At 39.4% G+C, this 21,749-nt stretch overlaps 1 protein-coding gene across 1 annotated transcript in view; it reads right to left on the bottom strand.

Moving 5' to 3' along the window:
- Positions 1 to 17,773, bottom strand: part of LOC129815686 (ephrin-B1-like) — a 78,580-nt gene extending 60,807 nt beyond the window's left edge. Inside the window, exon 1 of the mRNA XM_055869713.1 lies at positions 16,662 to 17,773. Coding sequence (XP_055725688.1) covers positions 16,662 to 16,780 — 119 coding nt within the window. The 5' untranslated portion in view covers positions 16,781 to 17,773. The remainder of the gene's footprint in view (positions 1 to 16,661) is intronic.
- Between the last annotated feature and the right edge of the window lie 3,976 nt (positions 17,774 to 21,749).

Below are 21,749 nucleotides of genomic sequence, written 5' to 3'. Positions count from 1 at the left end.
GAATGCGTGATTGGCAGCTCTCTTTATGTTTCTGACTGGGGGGAAAGTCTCTCAATAATACAATCTGACTCTAACCGGCCCACTGACAACAGGTTACTTACTCCTATAAACTCCTAGAACCTTGAGACTCATAAGAACATTTTCCAAATGATTTTGAGCTAATACATTAGCAATGTACATACTCCTTTAATTAAGCTGCATTTGTCAACAAATAATTGTATTCATTGTATTTCTCAATGCTATACTCTATATTTCCTATCTGAGAGACTGCAGTCTCGCTCGAGGGGAAAACAAACCTTGAAGTGAATGCAGAATATTGTTCACTGACATTCTCAGGCAGAATTTGATGTGATTGATGGTGATCTGAATTCAGCGGGAATTCCCATAGACTGTACTGTTACAGGAAGGACTTAATGAGGATCTGGCACCGCAATGGTGTTGCTGATCAGGTTACACACTGAGAACTGATTACCCTCTGCCCAACAACCAGCAAATAAACAGGTTTTACTCAGCAAACTGGAAGAATGCATAACCTGAGTAGCCTGAGAGACCCATGTCAATAATTGTAATATAACTTCCATTAACGTGAATAAAAAGAACTGGCCAAAAAATGTCCCGTGCCTTCGATTTAAAACAGATGGAAAATGTGATTAGTTGATTCGCTCAGTGGGCTGCATTGGCATGAATAGTGTCTTCTATCCTACAAGAGGAATCAGTAGCACTAATTCACCATTACAGTAGACAGAACTAATTAATTTGGCAGTAAGAGCTGATATCGAAGCTGCCGTCTCCATGCTAACCCTATGTAGACAAGTAAGAATGTAACTAGTCTGTCTAGCTAACACCTCTCCCAGGAAAAAAAGCTGTGTATGCTCACAAAATACCTGGCTCAGTGCAAGTTCAAACATCTATGACACAACAACCATTTCATTGTCAAGACTTGTCCCAGGAGCATAGTGAGACTGCATTAATCAAAAACAGATCATTTTCTAGAGGAGCATTACACCACTTCACACGTTGAGCCCTGCACAACCGAGAAGTCATTTCTAATGGGTTTAACCAAAACCCACTAAACGCACACATAAATCAAAATAAGTGCATGTCTTGGCCTGACCAGATTTGCATCTGACTGCCCCCTACTCCCTTTTATTAACTACCACACCAAAGAGACTCCTTTCAGAGTCAAGTCGGGATGAGAAAAGAACACGGTGTAATAGTAGGCGAGGGGAACAAAAGGGATCGAATGCCAGCCTGTCATTGGGAAAGACAACTCAATCTCATATTGTTTCATTGAGAGTAGCACAATGTAACAATTCCACTGCTGGTGATCACAGTATTTCTGATTAGAGGGCATAGTCTGTGATGTATTATATCAACATATCACACCACTGGTCTGTCTTGAAAAACCTGTTGACCGCAACAATGTCGGTTAACAAGAGAGATAGAGCCAGCCACATCGATATAAATAGAATTTCCACCCAACACATCTTGGGGGGGGGGGGGGGGGGGTTACCTTTATTTAAATAGGCAAGTCAGTTAAGAACAAATTGATCTTGCAACCTTTCAGTTACTAGTCCAACGCTCTAACCACTAGGCTACCTGCCACCCCAAAATAATGGGAACCTTCTGTTTACTGTCAAGAGGAAACAAGGATAAAACAACTTATTGAACTTGGACCTTTTCAACACTTTGTGTGATTCCTTGTCATGCTGGTTGGAAACAAGTTTGGCCCCAAAGCAATAAAATACACTTGCCGTCTATTTGCCTATTAACAGTGATATAGGAGGAACTTTACAGAAACAGCCGACCACAGAACAATGCTAAATAAGGGTGAATACTCTCAATATTAACAACTCACTCAAAGGAAAGGTCAACCAGTAAACTAAAATATACACTGAGTGTACAAAACATTAAGAACATGTTCTTTCCATCACACAGACTGACCAGGTGGATCCAGGTGAAAGCTATGATCCCTTATTGATGTCACTTGTTAACTCCACTTCAATCATTGTAGATGAAGGAGAGGAGACAGGTTAAATAACGATTGTTAAGCCTTGAGAAATCGAATTGAAACATGGGTTGTGTATGTGTGTCATTCAGAAGATGAATGGGCAAGACAAAATATTTAAGTGCCTTTAAATTGGGTATGGTAGTAGGTACCAGACGTACCGGTTTGTGTCAAGAACTCCAACGCTGCTGGGTTTTACATACTCAACAGTTTCCTGTGTGTACTAAGAATGGTCCACAACCCAAAGGACATCCAGACAGCTTGACACAACTGTGGGAAGAATTAGAGTCAACATGGGCCAGCATCCCTGTGGAATGCCCTTGACACCTTGTAGAGTCCATGCCCCGACGAATTAAGGCTCTTCTGGAGGCAAAAGGGGGGTGCCACTCAACATTAGGAAGGTGTTCCTAATGTTTTGTACACTCAGTGTAGGTTAAAACTAGACATACAGACTATTTGTATGGAACATACTAAACCTGCTGCTGCTGATGCATTTCATTTAAATAGCTAATTGCAAAAAGGCAAATATCTCTCTTGTGAAACCAGAGTTTCAACAACAGTTGACAGGAGCAACAAGAAACAGGAGAAATCCAAACAAAGCTGTTGTGATAAGGTTGGAACAGGTCTGTTTAAGTGCCTGGGGCGTGTATTACAGCTCTGGTCTGACAGACAGAAAGATGACAGTCCAGTTATTCAGTTTTTTGCCTTTGTTTCAGTAGGGTTATTTCCTTTTTAATTATAGTCTTCTCAAGACACCATTTGGTTTTGCTTTTGAGGAACAGCTGGCTAATAGCTTAAGACAGCAGGGGGAAAGACACGCTATTATGGAAGCTATATTATCACCAAGCTATATTACTACCATCTGCAACAGATACTGGCCCTTAATCTCACTGAGTTTGGCCACACTGACACCGGAGCCTCTCTCTACCCAACAAGTCTTCCCTTTTGTGGAGACAGCTGCAACCTTGCCTCGCAATGTGACTGTGGACACGCACTGTTCATCTAGCACTTGACCAGAACACAGATAGAAAGTGGTTGATGTGCTTGAGCAGACACAATGCTAAATGGAGAAGACCACCACAGCCATATTGTCCAATCACAGCAAGTTTCCTCTTTGGCAACTTTTTCTTCCAAGGAAACAAAGTCTTAATGGAATATTGCATAAGACTAGTTCATTCTCTTTATTGGGATATGGAAATGAAACTATTCTAACCATGTGATATTTTCTACATTTGATTCTTGATGATTTGATTCTTCCCTGGTTCTGTTTCCTTCCCACAGAGAATAAGAAACACATTAAAAATCCTGAATAGACTTTCTGGGTGCTAAGCCAGGCTATTTCTCAAACCTCACTCTGAGGGGATAAATGCTGACACACTATAATAACACTTGTCACGCAGCTGGCAACCTTAATGCCAACACAATGCACCAGAGGACTGCTGTTTTCAGAGCTTCCTCCTACCTCTTCTTTCAGCAGATTATTCAGACCGACTAAATTTAGGAACACTGGAATCATCGGAATCGAGCACAGCAGCTCCCCTGATATGTCAGAGAGAAGTCTAATGCTTGGATATTGTTGCCTGTATTAAATAACTATTAGGATTTGGGTATTGCATGTTGGATGCTTTAGTATGGCAGATGTTGAGCTGAAGGAGCTGTTTGAAGTGTCAAGTGCTCCAACTCCCCCCTCCCATCGAGCGCCTTGCCATTGCCTTAGATTTACAATACATCTGTTAGTTTACATAATCACGTTTAATTTCCCCTACAGCTACGTATGGGCACCAGCCAGCACTCATGACAAATGCTCCAAGACGAATTGCTTTAAGACAGTTTTAGTGTGGAGAAAATTCAAACTCAAATATTAGGTTAAATCAGTCACTGGAGTATACATTTCATTACACAGAATCTAAACTCAGTAAATCAGTGTCCCACTATTCCTATAACAGTGGCTGTCAAGCGATCAAGTTCCAGCCAATACAGTCACATGATAACAATGACCACCCTATTGAAAAATTGCTTGAAAAATCTGAATCAAAACATTTGTCTCTTATTACTGTTTTAGTAAGAGGCATTACTGAGGCAAGATGATAACAGGTGCATATATTTTGATGCTTTTATGAAAAACAAGCTTCAGAGATGCATAGCCGGTGGTTTCTCAGTCCTATTTTACTTCAGAGTGCCTTTAAAGTTTTTAAGCTGCCAAATCCATAAAGGCCATTCCGGTGGGAAGAAGCGGTGGCTTATGTCACAGCCTCATCATCAGTCAGAGCCTCAGCGGGGTGACCTGCGGCCACACTGTAACCTCAATGCAGGCAGACAATGGCCCAGTCCCCCGGAGGAATACCTGGTCTCCAAACAATGTCATTTATTTTAATGTGAAAGGCCACACTAGGAGGAATTTCAATTTGGACTTCATTGTCCTCTTTTCTCTCTGAAACTTTAACCTGACAGCTCACCGCCTCTTTTCAAAACAAATGCTTTTGTCTGCAGGATTAATCCTCTATTGGTATGCCTGCATTGTCTTCAATATTCTCCATATCCCTGACTGTCAGGTAAAATAATTACATCAGGGTCATAAAAAGAGAAAATGTGCACGAAATCTGTGACTATCTGACTTAATCCATCAAACCAGCAATCAAAACAATGCATTAATAGACCTAAAATCCCACTCGCTTTAAGCCGCTGTGGATTTAACTGCAGCCTAACAGAAGGTTTATAAAGATCAAAACCACTATTCTCAGAAACTCTAAAAAGAAAAACTATGTATTTTTATATTTACAAATAAATCCACATGGTAAAAAGTTATATGCACAACAAATGATCTACTATAGGCTGCCTATAGTTTGCCTAAACTCTGTCAGAAATGGGAGAACAGGGGGTTGTTTTTTCCCCTCTGTGTATGCGCAGATTCCTTAGCAGCCTCCTGTAAAGAGCGGGAGAGAATGCTTCCCGGCGTGGGGCTTTTGAGCTGGCCTCTCCAGCTGCCAGGGCACTCGGCGGTTTGAGGGTCCGCCAATCCTTGGGAGCTGTGCCGTTAACAGCGTGACTTTTAATCCACCCCCCTCCTCCCCCCAAACTCTGTGCAGTGGACTAGGGAATCCTTTCATGCTGGTCATTCACATAGCAACGCCTCGAGAGGGCCTTCAAGGAGCCCCAGTAGAATGGGTTAAAGGTGGCATGGAGAAAGCCCTGGTTTACAGACACATTGGATCACTAGCCTTCATAGAGCTGGACGGCCAGACAAAGGACAGAGGAAAACCTCAGCAAATCTCAAGGCGGCTACCATCTGACGTGCACCCTCAGAGAGGGAGAAAAATCCTGTTCATAAAATTTGAAAGGTGGCTGTTATCTATTTGTCACAGTCAGGGTCTATATGGTTATAATCACTTTGTCTGTGTTATGCCATTTCTGCTGTGTGATTTCTTTCATGATGCACGGTACAAATTAAAGGGTCTGTTTCATAATTAATAATAAAATGTATTCTAGCAAAGAGTCCATCTGGCGCAGTGACACACTTACGGAAGACTCGGCCTATCAGGCTCACGGCATCAGCCATTTAGTTAAATCTATTCTGAAACGCCAGTTCTAATGGGCTTTGGAATGGCTGTCACATCCATCCGTTCCAGAGCCAGGAACTAGATTTGGAATGCAGAGAGACACAAGGGTTTCCCTACTGCTGTCCTCTCCATGAAGAAGATCAAACCAACTGCTTCCCTGTTTGGGATCCTGCTCAATACATAGGTGTAACTAATGGAGTCAGATCCGATCAGAGTGTGTGTGTGTGTGTGTGTGTGTGTGTGTGTGTGTGTGTGTGTGTGTGTGTGTGTGTGTGTGTGTGTGTGTGTGTGTGTGTGTGTGTGTGTGTGTGTGTGTGTGTGTGTGTGTGTGTGTGTGTGTGTGTGTGTGTGTGTGTGTGTGAATATAACAACATTGATTTTAAGATACAAGATAATACAAGAAGAGACATAGCATGTCTATACATGACCGCATCTTTAGCCGTCCTTACCATTAAAACAAAACGATTCAAAACAACTTTAAGAAACCCTGTGCATACTATTAACACAGACCACCATAAGTTAAATAAGTTCTGCAACAAACTGTGAATGCAAAAACGATTATATTGTTGAAGACCTCAAAAACAAAGAGCACTATGTTAGGGGAACCATATGCATTTGTGGAAAGAAATATCTGTATCCAAATCTCACAGTTGGTTGGGGCGATGTCTGTACTGAGTTCCAAGGTGAGAGTGTTTGGTGGAATACCCTTTGTGTGATCTGTGCCTCTGATATCTAACATCTGCTCTTCTCCCCTTGTGCTACACAATCCCCATTCTGTACAGTAACCTCTCTGACATTTTTGTGCAAGCATGAGCTAGGCATGTAGAACTGACACCCCCCAACCGCATTATCCCAAGCCCTTGATTGTTTAGTAGAATTAAATGAATGTTGCAGTTAACTTAGGAATGGTCATGGATCGAGTGTGCCAGACAATGCCGTTCCTGTGGCGCTCAACAATGACTCAGCCTACTCTGCCAATAAATATGAACTCAATGGTTTTCAGTCAACTGTATGTAACGGCTGTGACGAGAGATGGAAAAACACATGCATCCATTTTCTCATGCAACTTTATACAAAATGTCGGTAATGAAAATATAACCTTTCTCAACCACACACCACTGGCTATTTTATAAAATGTTCTATAGGACTACCACTAATGTACTACGCTTCTGAATGTGCCTTTCAAATATATCCAGAAACTTGAAATAACTGATTTCTGCTTCTCAGCTTCCTTTGTCTACATATGAGCGCCTTTGTAACGGTAACTGCTTTGGGGTCCAATCTAATGACACATGTTCAACAATCAGACATTAACAGACAACATTAATTATTAGTTGCCCCTTAAGCATTTGGGTATCTTTCATTGCATTAGAGAGCTCAGTATTTCATTTAAAAGGGCTGTGAATGCATGAGTCAGTGCTAAGGAACTTCACATCCAGACTGTCAACAGATTCATAAAAGGTCCTGCATATACTAGTCATCACATTAAAAAAATTGTAACAGCTAGAAAATACATATGTTACTGCAAGAGATTTGGGTCGTCCATTAACAGTGCATTTGGGTGGAAAGCTCACTCCCCAGAGTAGCCCTGAGAAAACATGCTGTAAAACATTCCCCTGAATATTCCCTTTTCATGTATTGATTTAAATAAGTAACGAAAATGTAAAGGCCACTTAGAGTGACCTTATCAGTTAGTTACAGAGCACTCAGAAATGAGAATGTGGCCCACATGAGAATGGAGAAACATCAATATTTTTCATAGACATAAGATGAGGTGACAGTTCTCAAGTCTTCATCTCAAAATGTCTAATCTCTCATGGACAGAAAACATACACACAAATGGACATGAACCTTCTTATGATGGGATAAATGTCAGCCACTTTGGTCAGGGAGTTGGTCAATCATGGTTTTCCAGTTATGTGATAAGATATTATGTAAAATAATTAATTGTAATAATTGCAATATTAGAATTTTTGCAACCAGGAAATGGCCGAGTGATTTCTGCATAGTGCACCTTTAACTGCCAATATGTCAACATTACATTCAAACAATAGTACCGATCGGTATTAAATAGAATGCCCACCTGTTGGGAAAACAACCGGCATAAAAAAGCCAGCCTACGGTTTGCAACTGCACATGGGTACAAAGATCGTACTTTTTAGAGAAATGTCCTTTGGTCTGATGGAACAAAATAGAACTGTTTGGCCATAATGGGGGAGGAAAAAGGGGGAACCTTGCAAGCCGAAGAACACCATCCTAACGTGAAGCACGGGGGTCATGTTGTCATGTTGTGGGGGTGCATCATGTTGGGGGGTTCTTTGCTGCAGGAGGGACTGGTGCACTTCACAAAATAGATGGCATCATGAGGTAGGACAATTATATGGATATATTGAAGCAACACCTCAAGACATCAGTCAGGAAGTTAAAGCTTGGTCGCAAATGGGTCTTCCAAATGGACAATGACCCCAAGCATACTTCCAAAGTTGTGGCAAAATGGCTTAAGGACAACAAGGTCAAGGTATTGGAGTGGCAATCACAAAGCCCTGACCTCAATCCTATAGAGAATTTGCGGGCAGAACTGAAAAAGCGCTTGTCAACAAGGAGGCCTACAAACCTGACTCAGTTACACTAGCTCTGTCAGGAGGAATGGGCCTAAATTCACCCAACTTATTGTGGGAAGCTTGTGGAAGGCTACACGAAACATTTGACCCAAGTTAAGCAATTTAAAGGCAATACTACCAAATACTAATTGAGTGTATGTAAACTTCTGACCCACTGGGAATGTGATGAAAGAAATAAAAGCTGAAATAAATCATTCTCTGTACTATTATTCTGACATTTCGCATTCTTAAAATAAAGTGGTTATCCTAACTGACCTAAGACAGGGAATTTGTACTTGAACTAAATGTCAGGAATTTTCAAAAACTGAGTTTAAATGTATTTGGCTAAGGTGTATGTAAACCTCCCACTTCAAATGTATGTACCCAGAACTTAATTGAGTATCTAACCAATTACGCAAGACTTTAGTTCAGAGTTAACCAAGATAATAAAATGTCTAAAACCATGCCTTGGAGATCTCACAATGGTATGTACGTACAATGACCTTCCTCAGGTGCTCAGTTGATCAGAATCAAGCCATTAATGGCTGAAAAAGGTAGACTCAGGCAACTGTCTGGAATAGTAGCTCCACTACTTTCTGAAAGTGGAATATTAGAGTGCCTAATGAAACAATGACTGCTTTTACTTTCCTTTCATTTTTGTGCTAAGCCGTCCTGAGGTGGCTCTAAGTCTCTCCTCTTTGTGATGGGGTCTGGGTTTCTGTGAAACGTTATCAGAACCAGCATGAAGGGATGAGGGCAGGAAGAGAACAAAACCACTCCTGTGACACTTCTCAAAGGAATCTCTTTCTTGTGTAAACTACGGCTGAAACCTAGGGAGCAGGGGCATGGGTGGGTTTATTAAAGGCTAGAGGGTTGGCACAGCCTATTTAAACAGTGACAGAGTTAATCTCTAGACTGTCACTTTTAATCACAGACGCATTGATCATGATGGCACAGTCAGGCAAAGCTTGAGCTACTCCACTTGGCTCTAATGTATTAAACACACAGGACACTCGATATCTTCTCCATTTATCATACGCTGCTGAATCTCCGGACCAAGCTATATCCGTAAATGTCTACATGTGACTTTGTGAGAATAATTAAAACACAAATCAAATGCAATGTTTTCTCCCATTTTACAACATCATGTCGAACTGTTGACATAACCATAGACCAGTCACTGAAGACAGATAGTCTCTCGTATTGGTATTCACAGTGTGAGATTTCAGAGGTTTCACTCCCTAATTGATAACGTTAATAATACACTAACTGGATAGTTAAAACATTAACCTTTGGTGTCTCCTTTCTCTTTTTCACTTGTTTCTGACTGAGGATTTAATATGGGATTAGTTAAATTACTTAGTTAGAGGGTCTGATATCAAGATAGCGCACTGAGCACAGACGAAAATAACACTCCCTGGCTTTAAAAGGCTAAGATCATTTCTGAATCATTGACTACAGTATAATTATAGTATGAAGTGCACCATCAAATGGAATGATACTGCATTCCAACTTTTTTTCTTCTTAACAGCCAGTCTCCTGTTGTCCTATCATAACCTCCGTGAGGAGACCTTAACAATATTATGAAACTATTATTGTTAGTGTGTAAATGCAAGTTGTCTAAAAGCTTGCCATTGCCTGTATTTCACATGCATCAATGGTTAAAAACAGCAAATCTAGTCTCTTGAAGACATACAGTAGGACTAAGTGGCCACCACCTGCTTGGCTCTATATGACACATAACCCATAATCTTGGGAAATACAGGACAGGATTACATTGCTATTGTTCTCACAAGGGAGAGAGATGGCAGGGTGAATTTATGAGGTCTAGCAGTGATGGGTCTCAAAAGCAGAACAGCATCCTACATGTAGTACAGTGCCTATCATACGTATCATAAGTATCACCCCGCTTGGATTTCTGGATTTCTTCCCATTTTATTGTATTACAAAGTTACAAAATCAATGATCATATCTATACTGACCACATCTACAATATATAGACAAATTGATATGGTACGTCTATGGAATAGACTGATAAATATGCCAGAACACAGAATCACAAAAACAAATTGGACTGGGACCTTACTCATAACTATCCATGGCCTAGAGAATTATCTATTTGTTGTGAAACTGAAATACAGTTTTTTTGGTGAAACTGAAATACAGTTTCACCAAAAATATGGTAATTTCAGGAACAAATTTCCACGTGGTGTTAACCAAATCAAGGAAAAGCCTTTTCTGATCCAAAAGGAAAATTGGGCAGGTGATATTTGGTTTAAACCTAAACTTAGAACGTACACTCTCATCAAAGAGAACTACATCACTGAACCATATGTCCACCTGAACCCAACAGAAAGCCAAAGGTCAGTTAGCGCACAACTCAGATCCGGCACCCTCCCTCTGGTTATAAAGACGTGTAGATTTAACAGAGTGCCTGAAGATATTTTTTAGAACATGCCTATTGTGTGATCTAGAAGAAATCGAAAATCAATGTAGTGTTTTATAGCCCTCTGTATGACGATCTGAGACATGTTCTTTTTTGTAACATTGTGGTGATAACCCTGAAGTATTCTGCTTACGGGACGAGCAGAGGCTTGAATTTTGTTTCAGACAGGGCGTGTTTGAGATTGCTCAGATTGTTCACAATGCCTGGAGGAGAAAGAGAAATGTACTGTTTGTGTAGTGTGGCTAGATGGTAGCTGTACTGGCCATGATTATTGTATGCATATAATTTGTAAAATGTTATTTTGTTTTGAGTACAAGAAAAATGGTACTGTGTTTAGTAGTGACTTGTAAGCCCATGTGGGCTGGGCACCAGTAGGTGTATGACACTTAAATAAATCATATCAATCACTCAATCAACAATAACAAAAAAGATCTACACACAATACTATGTAATGTCAGTGGAAGATTAAGATTAATGAAAAATAAAACTCTAATATATCTTGATTAGATGAGTATTCACCCCTGTGAGTCTTATTAGATAAATCTATTAAAAATATTTTCCCATAATTGTTTTCAAAATTCTTCAAGTTCGGTCAAGGTGTTAGGGATCATGGCTAGACAGCCATTTTCAAGACTTGCCATAGATTTTCAAGCAGATTAAAGTCAAAACTGAAACTTGGACACTCAGGAACATTCACTGTCTTCCAGGTAAACAACTCCAGTGTAGATTTGACCTTGTGTTGTAGATTATTGTCCTGCTGAAAAGTGAACTTCTCTCCCAGTGTCTGCTGTAAAGCAGACTGAAACAGGTTTTCCTCTAGGATTTTGTCTGTGCTTAGCTCCATCCCGTTTATTTTTATCCTGAAAACCTCCCCAGTCATTGCTAGTGTCTAGCATACCCATGCTATGATGCAGCCACCACCATGCTTGAAAATAAGGAGGCAGTTACTCAGTGACGTGAGGTGTTGGATTCGCCCCAGACATGAGGCTTTGCATTTAGGCCAAAAGGTATATTCCTTTGCAGTGTTTTTTTGCAGTATTGCTTTAGTCCCTTGTTGCATACATGTGCATGTTTTGGATTCTGTTTATTTGTATTCTTCTTTTTACTCTGTCATTTAGGTCATTATTGTGGAGTCACTACAATGTTGTTGGTCCATCCTCAGTTTTCTCACATCACAGCCATTGAACTCATTTCTAAAATAATAGCCTCATGGTGACATCCCTGAGCAGTTTCCTACCTGTCCTGCAGCTCAGTTCAGAAGGACGACTGTATCTTTGATGTGTCTGGTTGGTTTAATACATAATCCACAGCCTAATTATTAACTTGACCATGCTTAAAGAGATACTCATTGTCTGATTTGTTATTGTTACCCATCTACTAATCACTGCCCTTCTTTATGAGGCTTTCAAAAAGTTTGGTCTATGTAGTTGAATCTGTGCTTGAAATTCAATACTCGACTGAGGGATATTACAGATGCTGTATGTTTGGGGGACAGAATAAAGGGTAGTCATTAAAAGAATAATGTCAACTGCTATTATTTCACACAGAGTTAGTCCAAATAACTTATTATGTGATTTGTTACTCCTGAATTAATTTAGGTTTGCCTAAATGGGGGTAAACAAAGGGGGTAAATACTTATGCAATGACTACATTTTAGTTATTGAATTTGCATTCCTTTGTAAAAATGTGTAGAATTCTTTTTCACTTTGACATTATGGAGCATGTTGTGTAGATCAATGACAAAAAAAGCACAATTAAATCTATTTCAATCCCACTTTGTAATGCAACAAAATGTGAGAAACATGTATGATAACCACTGTCAATCTAGTTGACAAACTACTAAATATCAGTGAGCCCAACATGGAAATTGCTACAACACACTACATTTTAAGATGACAAATATAACATGAAGTATTTTTTCTACAGCTAGAAGAAGATGCTCTTATAACAAAATAAAGAAAGGTTTGTCATAATATATTTGATTGTACTTTGAACAAAATATTCTCTCTCTTTTTCATGGTAGATCTACAACATAGTAAATGCAGGTAAACCTATCTCAAGTTGCTAATGAGCTCACTTCTCAGAGGAACTTAGAGAAATCTCCTTTGTTAATGAAAGACAGATTTTCAATTACCTATTATTTTTATTCCCTCCTGAGAAACTAGAAAGAAACAGGTTTGTTCAATATCAATAAATCCAATTACCAACTATATCCCCTTCTTTCTCTTAGGTAGAAAAAAATGTATTGGAAAATATTATCTATGCTTATATAACAGTATAGCTTCCGTCCCTCTCCTCGCCCCAACCTGGGCTCGAACCAGGGACCCTCTGCACACATCAACAACTGACACCCACGAAGCATCGTTACCCATCGCGCCACAAAATCCACGGTCCTTGCAGAGCAAGGGGAACAACTACTTCTAGGTCTCAGAGCGAGTGACGTCACCGATTGAAACACTCTTAGCGCGCACCACCGCTAACTAGCTAGCCATTTCACATCGGTTACACTCACACCCCTTTTGACCTCCTCCTTTTCCGCAGCAACCAGTGATCCCGGTCAACAGCATCAATGTAACAGTTTAGCTTCCGTCCGTCTCCTCGCCCCTACCTGGGCTCGAACCAGGGAACCTCTGCACACATCAACAACTGCCTCCCACGAAGCATCGTTACCCATCGCTCCACAAAAGCCACGGCCATTGCAGAGCAAGGGGAACAACTACTTCTAGGTCTCAGAGCGAGTGACGTCACCGATTGAAACACTATTAGCGCGCACCACCGCTAACTAGCTAGCCATTTCACATCGGTTACACTTATCCATCCCTCTTGTAAAAAAACAAAACAATACTTCTACAGTAATATCACAGAAGAAAAATACAAATCTACTGGTTGTAATAGTAAATATTTGTAAATATATGACTGAAATAGTATTTGGAATACCTTTATCTATTGTGGATTTGAACGTATAAATTAGAAGTCTGCAAGAAACAACTTTTCCAAAATGTTAACAATATCTTAAAATGTTGGCTTGTGATCAAAGAACAACTGCATTTATGCATTAATCTTTGTATTGTGTCTAGAGTTTACACTCTTGCGCATTCTGTGAAGTTCCCTGGTCTACCACAAGCTGTTCCTCATGTACCCAATCACTAGATCTGCTTTTCAATGCTGTATGAGTTTGATCTCTGTATCACAGTAGGCCTATCTACGTGTTAGAGTGTGACTTCATGTGATTACATGAATGGAGTGCTTTTCTTAAGTGTATAGCTGTAAAATGAGTGTGGGCTACCCACGCCAGTGGTCTGGTACTGGGGAGGAATCAGCAGACAGTGTGTCTGAAGTGCATATGACTCGATGTGGTGGGCCGGCTACATCATTTTAATAAGGGCAAATAATAAAGAGTGGAGAAGGGAATAGTAGCAACCCTAAAGCTTTCCTCACTCACAGAGTCTGTTACTCTGAACAACAGAAATACTGAGTGCCAAAATAAAAGTCCCAACATACAGTACGTCTCAGCTAAGTTTAGTATTGATCCATCAATATTGGCTATGTGTCCTATTTGAAACTGTATGTAGACAATTTGAGTCAACATTGACAGAGACGTCAAGTATCGTATTGAGAAAAAATTGGAAATCACAGAATCGTAAATGATATTTAACATGTAATAAGAAGTGCTGTCGAACATGCACAACTAACAGACATTTTTTTTTATAAATGTGTCTTTAAAAAATTGGTGAGTCGATCTGCCTGGAATTACTGTGGAAAGCCCTGTAAGCTGCTTTACAGAGTGATTTGCCAGCGCTTGCATGGGGGTAGTGTTATTCCATATGTCCGAGTTAGACATCTATTAAGCCTATTTCTGGGCCATCACCTCGAGTCATAAAATCATTACAGCCAACAAGAACTCAAACAATGTTTATTTAGCGTCCCTGAAAATACTTGCTTTGGCCTGTTTTATTATAAGGCAATATTAAACACATGAGACAATGTCTTCTTCGAAATACATTACTTATGTTGACATTTTGTGTGGTCTCTGATCATTTGAGAACTGAAGTTTGAGTTTACATTCACACTGAACACACAATGAAACTCATCCGAACTACTGACAAATGTGTTTCACATACAATGTCTTGATACAAAATGGCTGCTGAATTCCAATTCTAAAACCACAGGTGCAGTTGGAGCAAACTTAGTCTGCACCAATTCAACAAAATAAACAAAATAAACGTGCTTCAGCTCTGAATAAAATTAACAGTTTTAGTTTATACATTGGAAAGAAAATATATCTATTATGTTTTGAAGTTAGCTTCTCTGGAGGTGCAATCATCAATATTTTTTGTGTGAATTCAATTTATAACATATCAATTCACTTATTTTGATGCCTGTATGAACATCATCAAGTCTTCATGTCCTCATGGCCCAATAGATCTGTAATCAGCTTTTAAGTGGCTGGCTGCACTCTGGATGACCTAGCTACCAGCATTGTAGGCAAAGCAAAGCAATACCACTCGGTGGATAAGTAAACAAACATTAACTTACTTGAGAAAACAGCCACCAACTGTTGTAAAACAAAACAGCCCGTTTTTTAACAACTGCTCAACTGCAATTAAAGACTTGTCTCTGTCAGCACTTTTACGTTGTTCCGTGTCGTGACTTATTTTAAACTGTGTACTGTTGAGTGAACAAGCTCAGGACTAGGCCACTTCACTTGACTCCATCCAATTCTGGTGTTTAAATCCTGAATACCGAGGCCCTCGGTTATTGCTTTCAAGAATAATGGAGATGTGTTCTCAATATTTCTGATTTTTAAGTTAATTATAAAAAGGTGTGATTCACCTTATCAGCTTAATTGGATGCTTGGATAATATAATTAATATATTTTATAAAAAATATATGCAAGAGACATCACTCTCTGCTACCTTGTGGTACCACTTCAATTTGTTCCCTTATATTACTTTAATCTTTACTGATTGAAGAGATTTTGCCCAAGGGTTATATATATACACACACACATATATATATATATATATTGTTATTGTTATTTTATACACTATAGCATTATTAAAGACAGACAGGCCTCAACAGCCTGGAACTACCCATAGAATCTATTGGAGACTCGGTATTGCAGGATCAGAAATGATTCCAGGAATAACTTGGATTGAAATACATATGAAACATATAGATGTTTGATATGTCTTCATCTAGATCAAATAACAAAATACTACTAAAGGCCTATATATTCAAAAAATCCCTGTTACGCTCTGAGGACTGAAGTATGTTGAGTGGGGATGTTATATTAGGCAATGTATCTATCCTCAAAGCCAGAAAGATATGGATTAAACTTGGAAAACACATTTATAAATGTGTCAATCCATCCAGAGAGCACCTGAAAACACACACACACACACACACACACACACACACACACACACACACACACACACACGCACACACACACACACACACACACACTTGATTATAGAGACCACTCTGCTACAGTAGAGATGTAGGCTTCCCTAACAGTAAATGATGGGGCATGGATGATTCTAGGTGAATTTGGCACCTCATAAATGTTGGTTGGAAGTTGAATAATGATAAACACGAGTTAATGAATCCTATCTAAATAACGAACATAGCTTGAATGAAATACATTTACCATAACATCTAGAAATCCATGAATGACTCACAAGGCAGAACTGAACTAGGCTTATTATTGATGGTTTAAAATATGCCCTTTATGATGTATAGGCTATCAAACCATGTCTGGCTTTCCCCATGACTCCACTTTATATTGTTTTACAGTAGGCCTATGCTTTTCCATTCAACACTGTGTGAGGCATCAGAGCCAGCACATTACAGAGCCCTGAATGTCATTCAGCGCAAATAGTAGTTGGAAACATGTCCAGGCGCCTATGCATATGTATTGACCATTAGCATCTTTACGCATGCTAATAGAATAGCATGAGCGTTGTGTTGTGTTGTATTCAATGCATGGTAATACAGATATAGGCTATATGTCTAATATATCCTAGATTAGCACATTTAACACTTACTTGGGGTTTTGTGAGTTCCAAACCACCGATTCCAACGTTTTGGCCACGGGCAACAGCGACCTGCACAAGACTGTCAAAAACCAAAGGTAGTACTTCCAATTGGAACCGGAGCCTGCCATTTCCACGCTTATTCAGTGATGCAAATTAATCAACCGCACGATGAAATCATAAAACAAAAATGGATACAGTGTAAATCTTGCACAATTCTAGATCCCATTCGCTAGTGTCGCATGTAGATCATGCGTAAAATCACGTTTAAAATGACAAATGATAACCATCACTGAATAGATATCATGAAATCCTGTTTCCTGTTCCGTGCAGGCTATGCACGCAGAACAAGAGTATATTGCAGGTAAAACAATGTTCTGGATTCTTTATCGCATCACCTTACCAGTGTCGAATAGATTTGTAAGGTATGCGTACGTTAAAACTCCTTGATATAACAAGTTTCAAAATGTCACTGGTCAGAAAATAATGTTGAGTCGGTTAACAAGTGGAGTCTTCGCCCGCGAACCCGTGCGCTGGAGTGCGTTTTACAGTTGTTGATGCACATTTAACGATCCGATACTGTAAATGTGACCCCTTTGTCCTTGCTTCAGGAAAGATCTCTGGCACGTCTGTTTTCTTATACTCTTCTTTGTATGGTGAACCCGTTGTCTATAGATAAGTCAATTTCATTGTATCGTCTATAATAACGCTCTAACAGAAAACATTTTGCCTATCTCCAAAATAGCCTACTCCATATGTGTAGTAGCAGACTCCAAAACACTCGAGATAAAATGCGCAAAATCCTTATTTCAGGTGGAAGTTAATCTCCTGTGCATTGAAATTCCAATCCACTTGAGATGTTACAGTCTGCCTGTATATTGGAGACACCAACTCATGTTCGAAGTCCGTTCTGAACTGCTTCATCCAAAGTGCATGAATCACGACATTGATAGGCTACGGGTGAATAATCCAGTTTAGAATCTATTTTTAAAAAAGAAAACAGCTGGGAAATAAAGTGAAATCTTGTGCCTATTTAACTTGAACTCGCAATGAGTTTTTCCAGTGATAGTTCCAGCGTACAGTGCACACTCCAAACTGGCATACGATACTCCTTCGCACACACTGCTGCGTACGTAATGCAACGCTTGGATAGCCCTGACCTCCCAACCAATCAAGGCAGCTTGGCGGAGTCCTCTCATTATTCAGTTGTTCATCATTCCTTTGACCGAAGGGACTCGGCATAGTACAGTCTGGGCCATTTACAGTGAATACATGGCAATTAAGAGATACTTATCATTTTCAACATATGTGCGGACTATTTTGTATAAATATGCGTTGATTAGACATGGTGAATATGTTGGCCTGCACCAGGAATGTCTCCACAATCAACAGAGGTAATACATTTAGCCTTTATAAGGTTTAATATAGCAGCGCATGATACATTTATTATAGGATGTTGCTCACTACATGGACTACTTATAAGGTGTTTGATATAGTCAAAAACATATATTTTTGATGAGTCTCACATTAATTAAAGATGGTAGTCTGTGACTCTAGTAGGTCTAATATGGCTCGTATTACTGTTGACAATGTTGCCCTCTATCGGAATGGCTGGAAACGTTGTGGGAAAACAGAAAGCATTATCACGGGTGGATCTTGCTGCATCTACTCTTATTTTATTAATTTCTATTCTAGGCTATTATCTTCTATCCTAAAACGTTTCTCTGCCAGTAATATATGTGATGCATTTGAGTCAAATTATGTATATTATCAAAGTTATGGCAGCCCATTGCAAAGCCATTATTGGTCAGGCTTGCTCTTACAAATCAAACATCTAATTTTATTAGTCACAAGCGCCGAATACAACAGGTTTCGACCTTACAGTGAAATGCTTACTTACAAGCCCCTAACCAACAATGCAGTTAAAAAAATAAATACGGATAAGAATAAGAAATAAAAGTAACAAGTAATTAAAGAGCAAAACAGATGTTTCAAAGTGTGTTGCCTTTTAGGAACTCGTTAATGATTAACATCTCGATATGGTTCAAATGTAAACTATTTCTTCTTATATCTAATTTCAACACAAGCCTGAACACTCAGAATAAAAAGCAATACTAATGGATGTCTTTTGCACACCATCATTTATGATGGAGATAGTAAAAAAAAAATGCATTAAATGTAGGCTATTATGGAGATAAACATTAATAGAAATATACTGATAATTTCCTGCTTTAAATCAAATTACAGTTAAAACTATCTTCCTTTGGCCTTTGGCCTTCCTTGGCCCCTTGGGATCTCTTTATGAACGTGCCAATGTAGGGGTGGACTGGGACCTAAAATGTCCCTGGCATTTATAACGAACTGGCCCGTTTTTTCCCCTTGAGGTCCCTACACCTGCCCATTTCTTTCCTCAAGGCCCCCATACCAGCCCATTTTTTCCCTTAAGGCCCCCATTATTAGGCAGATAATTATAATTTTGTGCTAAAAACCCATGTTAGACAGGCCCACTGGGCTAAAAATGTACTAGCCGAAATGCCAGATGGCCAATGCACTCCTGCTTGAATGGCAGAAAAGTGCTGAAATATTTCTGTATATAGCCAAGCGTAATATAGAAAAATAAATAAATGTATCTCCGTTTCCCTTTGCCTCTTAACCAAAGCTACCTAGTAAGATTGTGCTTATACACCAAAAAACTAAGTAATACAAAAAATTGTGAGTAAAAGCACAGCTGTTTTCATAGTTGTGTTTCATGCCATGGTTGGCGTTCAATGCATCTCTGCAAAGTCAGGAATATGTGACCTTTTCATATTGCTGTGGCTTCATCCAAGGAAGTTCTCTAAAAATAGCTCCTCGCTCTAAACTAGATGTTTGATTTATTTGTGACCTACTTAGGATAGACACATAATAGCAACTTTACATTGCAGTTTGTTTATTTGATCTAACCTGATATCATATTGTGACCGTAGACTATGTAGAATATTCTTTAACCTCCTTAACAAAGCATGTACGTCAACATTTGTAATAAGGGAGGAAAATACAAAAAGGTCTTCATTTGAATATGACACTCATTGAAAATACCATTCAGGCATATAGTGAAATGCTCAGGGGATCCAGTGGTAAAATGGAGTAGCAATGGAGGATGGGCATGTGGCCAGAGGGTGTGCAGGTTTAATTCCCAGGTGTAGACACTGCTGTTTTGCCCTTGAGAAAGGCACAGCTTCACTGAATATAATCAGCTGTATAATTCTGTGTCAAGTGGAAAATGTGGAGTTACTCTCAGATTGCAATTGCCATCACATAACTAGACACATATTGTAAATTATTGTTTGTATGCTGATCAGTTCAAGCCATTTTTGCCATCCAGTAAGAGGTAGACGGATACAGCGGACAGCACTGGCAACATGGAATGGAATGTCCGTAAATTAGTTTGCTGCTAAAGGATAGACTATTTTCAGTTACTAAGAAACCATTTTTAGACAGTCCTATCGTACAGCTGACTGTTTAGACTGACAGTTCCAAATCCATATCCAATGAAAGGCAGCCACTGTGACTAGATATTTTCATTTGGATTATTCTTGGCTGTAGATTTCCCCTTCATTTTTGCTGGTTATCGATGCACAGCCAGATGACCTCAACAACTGGCTGAGGTGGTAGATGAATACTGTAATAAATGGTCTAATAGAAAGCATCGTTTCTAAGCATTTTAACCATTTGTGTGGCAATCCTGTATCTGCTGGTGTCATACTGTGCCCTTTCTGTAAAGGTACTGTATGACACCGGCATCACATTCTTACATTCCCCTAAAAAGCCCCTTACAATGCTGCCTCGCTGTACCAATTTAGACTATCAAAAAAGTGTTGTTGATGTTAGAAAGGATAGTGTGTGAATCAGCTTTATCTATAATTCAGTAACTATTTAAAGTTGCTGTGGGAAGGAATAAAAAAATATAGCCTTTTTCTCTCACCATATCAGCAGAGGGTGTATTGATTATCAAATGATTGAATGTGTTTGGCCTCATAACTCAGTTATGAAACTGAATGGCTCCCACTTGGTTTTAGAATGTGGCGGTGAGTCTACTGGAAAGATATCAGAAGTTGTTGTTTTCCCTCAGAATGTGAGCCAGTGAGTTTAGTCAAAACACAAACCTGTCCAAATATAAGCAGTGACCGCATTTGCAAAACACTCAGAGAGAGGGAGAGAGGGAGAGAGAGAGCTAAAGCAACATCACACAGGTGACTTATGGCCCTGATGTTAGCAGCTCTTTAGAGATGCTGAAAGCCATGGATGTGCCTCTGATGTCATTAGAGAACTCTCCTACTGGAAATTAGCCTTTGGTGCAGTCAACTCTGATGAATAATTTATGATACAATCTACAACTTAGATAACTGAAAGAGAATGCAGAGATATAATTTGTGTCTACAGCTTTCATTTAGTTTTAATTCATTGAGTGGTTTTGTGTCTATCCAAATTAATAAGGGGTTCTATCTGGAAAAAGATATGATTCCAAAGAGCAATCATAAACCACATTACTCAAGAAGAGCACATAACTCGGGGTGTGTCTGAGCAAAGGAAAGAGTGGCGTTGTTTTGGATAGGAGTTTAAGTGAGTAAAACTAAAGGGCTTACTGAAGTGTGTCGTTCCAGCTTAGGGCCTGTGTAATTATAGGGTCTAAAATGTGTCATCAATTATTTATAAAACTGTAAGAATTAGCAATTTGCTTGTCATCCAATATTTAAAATGTTGCTTCAAAGGGAGCCATTGTGTCCCACTAATGCTTGGCTTTCAGGAAGATTGAACAATACCACGACATCGGCATTATAGAATCAATGACAGGATGTTTTAATGGGATTTTTATGGAACTAGAGGCACAATTATGGTTGCTTTTGTGTTTATCTGCTATGACAGTAAAGGCGAGCACTCCTCTCAAGGAGAGAGCTTATTGCTGAATATGCATAACCCACAATAGGAGAGAACAAGAGGACCCCCTCCCTCCTGAGTGCTCTCAGGGCTGTGAGAATGGAACAATAATAACTTAAGAAAGCTTCATTTAAACTACTCTCCAGAAACTACTCTGCCTTGAAATATCATAAATCAGCCATG

Source organism: Salvelinus fontinalis, chromosome 2, assembly GCF_029448725.1.
Source record: "Salvelinus fontinalis isolate EN_2023a chromosome 2, ASM2944872v1, whole genome shotgun sequence".
Taxonomy (NCBI): Eukaryota; Metazoa; Chordata; class Actinopteri; order Salmoniformes; family Salmonidae; genus Salvelinus; species Salvelinus fontinalis.
The sequence above is the reverse complement of the archived record's forward strand: the minus strand, read 5'-3'. Positions and strand labels throughout refer to the sequence as shown.